General features: G+C 38.4%; 1 protein-coding gene across 1 annotated transcript; it reads left to right on the top strand.

Moving 5' to 3' along the window:
• The first annotated feature begins 219 nt into the window (after positions 1-219).
• On the top strand, positions 220-7,032 carry LOC126797699 (uncharacterized). Its single transcript, XM_050524398.1, has 9 exons — positions 220-362; positions 701-898; positions 1,029-1,151; positions 1,671-1,708; positions 1,790-1,958; positions 2,325-5,684; positions 5,772-5,840; positions 6,276-6,412; positions 6,514-7,032. The coding sequence occupies exons 1-9, from the start codon at positions 282-284 to the stop codon at positions 6,734-6,736; spliced, it is 4,398 nt and encodes a 1,465-aa protein (XP_050380355.1). The 5' UTR covers positions 220-281; the 3' UTR covers positions 6,737-7,032.
• The last annotated feature ends 566 nt before the right edge of the window (positions 7,033-7,598 follow it).

Below are 7,598 nucleotides of genomic sequence, written 5' to 3'. Positions count from 1 at the left end.
TACAGAGAAGCGGGTGTACGAGGCTTACTGTAGTCTGGTGTGCATAAGATTACAGAAGCCAAAGGCTTTTCGGAGGGAGTGAGGGGGATGTCGAAACGGCAATTAGGTAATAACGCCAAAAAAAAAGTAGAGGAGGGGTTTTATTAACTCCACCCTCCGCTACAATGACCACCTCTCTCTCTCTCTCTCTCCCTCTCTCTCTCTCTCTCTCAGGGTGACGTTGCATTGTTCAAGACGATGAGCTGAGCGCGAGGAGGAGGAAGAAGAAGAAGAAGACGAGGATGTTTAGGATTCACAGGAATCGGCCGGCCAAGTCCGGCGAGAGAATCGACTTCAAGTTCTCTCAGTTCAAAGCCGTTCAGGTATCACTGATTTCGCTTCTCTTTGAATTCGTTCGTTGTTTGAGTTTTGAGAGTGGAGGATCAGTAATGGAGGTAGTGGATTGTGTTCTGTGTATGAAATTTGTGATGATTCTTGATATGGAATTTTGGATTACGCTTTACGGTTTTCGTTTTGATTATGATTTTGATTTTGTATCATGATCTTGATTTTTGTTGCTATGGAAATGTGTTTTTTGATGCTTATGCGGTATAAATTATGGTGATTTTGTGTGTCATTGATGAAGAATTGAGTGTGGAGAAGCTTGATTTGGTTAGTGATGATGATGTATGGTGGTATGTGTGTGTGTGTGTGGTTGTAGGTGCCGAGAGGATGGGACAAGCTGTTTGTGTCCATTGTGTCTGTGGAAACTGGGAAGCCGATTGCAAAGTCAAGCAAGGCACTGGTGCGTAATGGGAGCTGTCAGTGGATTGAGGCGCTAACGGAGTCAATTTGGATCTCGCAGGATGATAATTCCAAGGAGATGGAAGATTGTTTCTTCAAGCTGGTGGTTGCCATGGTATTCTACTTGTCAATGTCGATGATTTTAATTCAAATGTGCTTTACTTTTCAGGATTAGAATCTAGCTTCCTTTTTGTTTTTCGTTGTTGTGAATTTTGACATTGGTGTTTTCAACTATTTGCTCATAGGGATCGGCTAGATCCGGAATCCTTGGAGAGGCTACAGTCAATATGTCGGATTATATAGCGTCAAGTTCTACTGCTCCAATTTCTCTTCCACTGAAAAAGTGCAACTATGGGACAGTTTTACAGGTTTGCTTTTTACACATTTATGTATTTATTGATTTCTTTCTTTGTAATTGTATGACATGTTGCACAACAATCGTTCCTTTTCTTCTGAGGTATTAGAAAGCTATGTGTTGAATCAAATCAAAAGAGTTTGTGTTATGGTTCGCAGAATTTGCAATATGCCAACTGAATGTAGTATAGTATTATGTATCTCTGAGGATTATACTATGTGAATCCTTAAAGTCTGATCTGATTTTATATAATTATGGTCATTCTTGATGTTTTAAATCCTCTAGCTTGATGTATTCTTGTGAAAAATACTATTAAATTTATTTTTATGTTTTCTGATCATTTGGAAGATACTGGCATTGCCAGCAGTCTATATATGTGCAGTCAATCCAGGATTGTTCATGTGAGTGCTTTATTGTAACTATCTAGGTGGAACGATGATTGTGTTGATTGTCCTTAACTCCGCTCATTCCACTAAAAGTTCGTGTTGGGGTAGTCTTCTAAGCAGTTCTTTTCTTGGCTTCTGTTTTTCAGGTGAGAATTGGCTGCCTAAAGCCAAGAGCAAGGTTCAGGTTAGTATTAAATTATTGCTTATATTAGGTTATAAATTGAGCTTTTTATTTGATTGTGAAGATACTTTGCGCACTTTGCAGAGGTGAAGAGTCAAAAGAAACAAGCAGTAATTTGGAAGAACCAAATGCAAGTGGTAATGATGTGGACGGCAAGTCAGATGGATCTGATAGTACATTTGGAAGGAGTCTTGAATCTTCCTCCACGAAAGAATTTGGCTTGACCTTAAATCCTGGAGAACCTGGAAGTAGGGTATGTCACACATTCCCTTAGTATACTATCTTGTGTATCTTCCTTACCAGTGATTATGTATTTTCAGAAACTTGTTGCAAAACGAACATTACTTCCTTAGCACCTTTCCTTGTATTGTGTCATGTATAAAGCGTAATCTGGAGATGAAAATTAATCTGTTGGACACATGGTTTATGAAATTGATGTTTCATATATAAAAGGTTCCATTTTATCCGTACAAACCTTCTGTAATCAAGAGTTTTAAGATCTAGACCATTATTTTTACTATTTTGGTCTAAGCCATTACGATATGTTCACAAGTTACATTCACCGCATTCTTTTCAATAGTCTCTCCTTGTTAATAAGTACCTTAATCACTTTTTGTAGGGAAGTAGTTTCTCTGCTGCGGGTTCACTTTGCAGCTATGAATCTGCAGAGGTTTCAGTAAGAAGGGGTCCTGTTTCCCCAGAAAACAACCTTTTTGGTGAAGGGAACCTCCTGATTGGAAGACAAGATTCAACCAGCTCTCAAACTGATTCAATGCCTGGCAATTTTCCAGCTTATCCATCCAATCATTCATCATTTAACTCGAGGATCACAGGTTCAGGAAATCATTCTCAGAATTCTCGCAAAGATATTCCAGGATCACCTTTGAGAACCACTGGTTCTACTAAAAACCTTTTAGAAACCGCAGAAGTTACTATTGAAGAGCTACATGCAGAAGCTAAAATGTGGGAGAGGAATGCACGGAAACTGATGCTTGATTTGGATATACTGAAGGCAGAATCCTCTGATCAGTCAAAAAAGCAGGCAAATTTGAATATGGAGCTTTCAGCAGCATATGCTGAACGTGATAGCTTGAAGAAAGAAGTTGAGCACTTAAAAATGTCCTTTGAAAGTTCCGCGATGAGACAAACAGCCAGCGAGGATTTATCTAACAAAGGAGAGTCTCCAATAGAGAAGGCATTGCAAGATGAACTGAAGTTTCAGAAAGAATCTTTTGCCAATCTGAATCTGCAGTTGAAGAGGAGCCAAGAATCAAATATTGAGCTGGTTTCCATTCTCCAGGAGCTGGAAGAGACATTACAAGAACAAAAGATGGAGTTAGAGAATCTATCAGAGCTACAGTCGAAGTTCATTGATATGGAAAATTTAAACCAAATAACTACAGAGGAGAACAACAATCTAAAATGTCAGGTGCAAAAATTGCAGGAATCAGAGAACAAGCTGCATGATATGGTGCAACAGCTGGAGCAGGCTCTTGGCGAGAAAAACCGTGATGTAAAAGGGTCTGGTCTGGAAGAACGAACCCTTTCAGATATTGAGAAAGAATACAAAAGTGCATTATTTCTTAAAGAAGAAGAGATTGTTCAATTGAAAGAAAAGCTATCTGCTTCTCTCAAAGAATCGCATTCTGCAGAAATGGGGTCAATTACCATGAATGGAGGAGAAACAGATCTGATCAGGCAGATTGAACTCTTGAAAGAAAAGTTGCAGGAGCTAGAGACAGATTGCAATGAGCTGACAGAGGAAAACCTTGAGCTCTTACTCCAGCTTAAGGGAGCAAATAACAATTATGCAGGGGTACATGCACCTGTTGATCGTCCCACCACTGAGATTTTGGTTAATTCGTTTACCAGCTTTGCATCCAAAGTGACTGAATGGAGTTCCCACATACATAATGCAGAGGAGAATTGCAATAAGATAGTGCTTGGGGAGATGACAAATAATCATGATCTTTCAGTTCAAGTGCTTGAGAGTTCAATAATGGAACTTGAAATGAAACTCACAGATCTGGGGAAAGAATTGACTGAGAAAAGGTCTGAGATAGCCAAACTGGAGGATAACTTGCGAACCCAAGAAGAAGAAACCGGAGTTCTAAGGCAGGTGCACAATGAATTAGAAGCTCAGTTTTTCAATTTACAAAGGGAAAAAGCTAAGCTAGAAGAACACATGGAGTTTGTGCAAAGAGAAAGTGAGCTCACCACGAAATGTTTGAATGATTTGCGAAATGATTTAGTGGTGCTTAGCAGCAGTGTGGATTCACATGTTTCTACCAATAAGATACTTGAAAAGAAATCCTCAGAGCTTGAAGCTGATAAATATGAACTGGAAGTTCTCCTGTCTGAGCATCGACAGCAGAACACACAATTATCAGAATGTATTTCTGCTCTAGAAGCACAGCTCAGATGTTTGACAGATGAAAAGGAGGCTAACCAATTAGAACTAGAGAATTCAAAATCATATTCTCTGAGTCTCCAAGATGAAATCAGTAGCCTAAAAGCTGGGATGGAATCTGATAAAGTTGAACTGAAACAGAAATTACAGGACTTGCAAAGTCAGTGGTCAGAAGCTCGAGAAGAATGTGAATTTCTGAAAAGGGCAAATCCAAAGTTACAAGCTACAGTGGAGACCCTCATTAAAGAGTGCAACTCACTTGAGAAATCAAATGAGGAGCTGAGAGCGCAAAAGATGGAGTTGCATCAGCAATGTACCCACTTGGAGGCAAGGTTGACTGAATCTCAGGAGGGCTTTGCATATTGCTCGAAAAGAGTTGCAGTGTTGGAAAGAGATCTATCTTTGATGATGGAAAGCATAGCCTCAAAAGAGAAAATTCTAAATTCAGAGTTGGATGCACTTCGTGATGAAACCATTCAACATCAGGAGAAACTTATATCTGAACATAGCATGTTGAATAAGATGTATTCGGAGAAGGCAGTTGAAGTTGAGAACCTTCAGCAAGAGGTAGAACTACTCACCCAGCAACTTTCTGAGACTCATAAAGGAAGTGAAGAACTAGCTTCATGTGCTTTCCAGGAAGCCTCCAGATTACGAGCTGAGAAGGCAGATCTTGAGTCTGCTCTGCAGAAGGTTCAGTCGAGAGTATTTAAGACTGAGACTGACCTCAATACTATGAGAGCAGAGTACGAACAGAATCTACAAGGCCTGTCAATTGATCTTACTGCTTCTAAACAGATCCAAGAAACAATGATGGCTGACCATGAAAGGCTATTGAAGTTGTTGGAGAATTACAAGTCAAGTGAAGCAAATCTGAAGACTGCTGTGAACAATTTGGAACTAAAGCTTACAGTTTCTGATTATGAACAGCAACAGCTGGTGGAAGAATCTTCCAATCTGAAGGTTCAACTGCAGATTTTGAGTCATTGTCAGGATGAAGTGTTGGCTGTTAAGAATGAGCTTGATGTGACTAAGCTTGAGAAAGAGAAATTGGAATCACTACTGGACTCTCAACTTGAGAAATTAAATCATTGTGAGGGTGAACTGTTGGCTATAAAGACTGCACTTGAGGCGACCAAGCTTGAGAAAGAGAAATTGGAAGAGCTACTGGATTCTGTGTCCGAGGAATATGAATATATGAAGGCAGAGAAGAATTCATTCCTCGAGAAAATTTCAACATTGGATAGAGTCTTATCTGAATTGGAGGATTGCAAACATGATAGAGCTGTCTTGGAGAGGAAAGTTCTGCATATGCAAGGTGATCTAATTGTAAAAGAGGCTTTATGTGCACAAGATGCTGAGCTGAAGAATGAGCTCTACCAGTTCAGAAGAGCCAATGAGCAGTATCAGCAAAAACTACAGCTACTTGAGGAGGAGAAAAATGAGTGCCAAAGAAGATCTCAGTCCCTTGAACAAGAATTAAAACTAATTAGGGAAGAAAAACAGAACCAGAGGGATCTAAAGTCAAGAAGCAGTACCAAAGTAACTGAAGAGATGAAGCTCTCAAAAGTAAGTACGGTTTCTTCTTTATTTGCATGTTAGCATTTAATTTGAGACCAAAACCGTATGTATTTCTGACTCACATTCTTTTAACAGAATGAAATAGATAAGAATACCAATCATCGTCGTGATAATAGAAGGAAGCGTCTAGTGAAGAATGGTCAGGTACAGTGACTTACAACAGATCAATATTATTCCAATAGAAAACAGTATTAGAGAGGTTAGACATCTAAAATGATAATTTCATCCTGCTTGTGCTGCTGACGTGACTATAATACTTTCACATTATATATGGTCATACGCAGACATATATATGGAGTTAATTTGTGCATAACAGAAATTCATAAAAACACCCAATGGGTTTGGGGGTGTGGGAAGTTATCCAAACACAGTGGGTGATTTTTCATGTCTTATTTTATGTTATTTGTGATTTACTTGTTCCCCTTTTGAGTTTATTTGGTTTGTATATAGGTATAAGAAAGAAATGAAGCCTCCTTTATTATATATAGGTATACACAAAATACACACACTTTTCGAGCTCAATGTGATGATCTTATGTATCTTTTCAAGCATCTATTTGATATTATCTTTCCCTTACAGGGTGATAATGGAATTGACAGCCGTGATGGGAGTTCTCGTGATGATGGAGTTGATCATGGTTTGAAGATTAAGATGCTTGAGGATGAACTTGTTAAGGCATTGGAAGCAAATAACACTTATAAACTTCAACTTGATGGGTGAGTGTAAGAGGAACATATTAAACCCTAAAAACACTAAATGCAAGTAGCAGTTTGATTTGATCTTCACAGACATTAATATATATTGCTCTACCCCACAGGCTAGCCCGACACAACCTTGCGGATGGTCATCAAAATTCAAAAGCCGAAGTAGTGGCAAAAGATAGATTTGAACGGTCGAAATCATCTCTAGAGACAGAACTGAAAGAGATTCGTGAGCGCTACTTGAGCATGAGCCTGAGATATGCAGAGGTAGAAGCTGAGCGTGAGGAACTAGTGATGAAGCTCAAGCAATCCAAGAGTGGAAAAAGGTGGTTCGAATGAATCTATTGATGTCATCAGCAACCTGTTTGAATGACTGAACGTCATGTTCTTGAGTCTACCTATCTCAGGTAGCTTTCAACGCATAGATCTTTGTATATCTTTCCCTTTTTCTCAAGTGAATGCCTAGTATATAGCTTTTTAGAAGAGAATATGCTTAGTATAGCCACAGGTGTAAAACTAGTTGGGGAGCGGTAGCTAATAGTATTGAAAAATCACAATAAAGAAAGTAAATAGCAAATACTGAAATACATATATAAACAGAACTTTTTTGGCTTCATCCCTTGTTTATTTTTTATTTTTTATATCAAGCTTCATCCCTTGTTGTAGATCTTGGTCATGCTAACCGAGATTTCATTAGTTTGCGTAATACACTTATCATATGATTGATAAATTGTAGACAGTTATGTTGTCAAATAATTTCATATTGTTAGTCAGAATTTCATATTCAAATCAATACTAGGTAGGAAATAGGGGACTGGGATCTCTATTATATGCAATTTATGTTCTGCAATATGCTTCTGATTACAAGATTATAATATCTCCTTTGTCGAAAAAAAAAAAAGGTTATGAAATCTCCTTATTGTGTCCATGTCTTGGGACCTTCTTTAGTTTTCCTTGTTCAGCTTGGAACTTGGAAATCCATATTGCAATTTGCTCTGTTGAGTTAGTATAATGTTTGGCATCTGATAATATACCTCAGAAGCTTTAAGGCTTCCCTATATGATAATCTATATATCAACATTTAGTGTGTGTGCGGCGCACTGTGCCTGATCTCACTGAGGTGAAAAGAATATAGAACTATAACTTATGTGAGATCACACATGTCAACATTCTCACATTAGTATCCCTTACATTAGCTTTA

This window comes from Argentina anserina, chromosome 6, assembly GCF_933775445.1.
Source record: "Argentina anserina chromosome 6, drPotAnse1.1, whole genome shotgun sequence".
NCBI lineage: Eukaryota > Viridiplantae > Streptophyta > Magnoliopsida > Rosales > Rosaceae > Argentina > Argentina anserina.
Note: the sequence above shows the minus strand (reverse complement) of the source record. Positions and strands in the feature narration are given on the sequence as shown.

What these genes read in the sequence shown, in the direction of transcription:
- LOC126797699 (XM_050524398.1), top strand. Translation starts at nt 282, where the DNA reads ATGTTTAGGATTCACAGGAATCGGCCGGCCAAGTCCGGCGAGAGAATC. An exon ending in CTCAGTTCAAAGCCGTTCAG is followed by an intron (nt 363 to 700) that starts GTATCACTGATT and finishes GTGTGGTTGTAG; the next exon opens with GTGCCGAGAGGATGGGACAA. An exon ending in AAGCCAAGAGCAAGGTTCAG is followed by an intron (nt 1,709 to 1,789) that starts GTTAGTATTAAA and finishes CGCACTTTGCAG; the next exon opens with AGGTGAAGAGTCAAAAGAAA.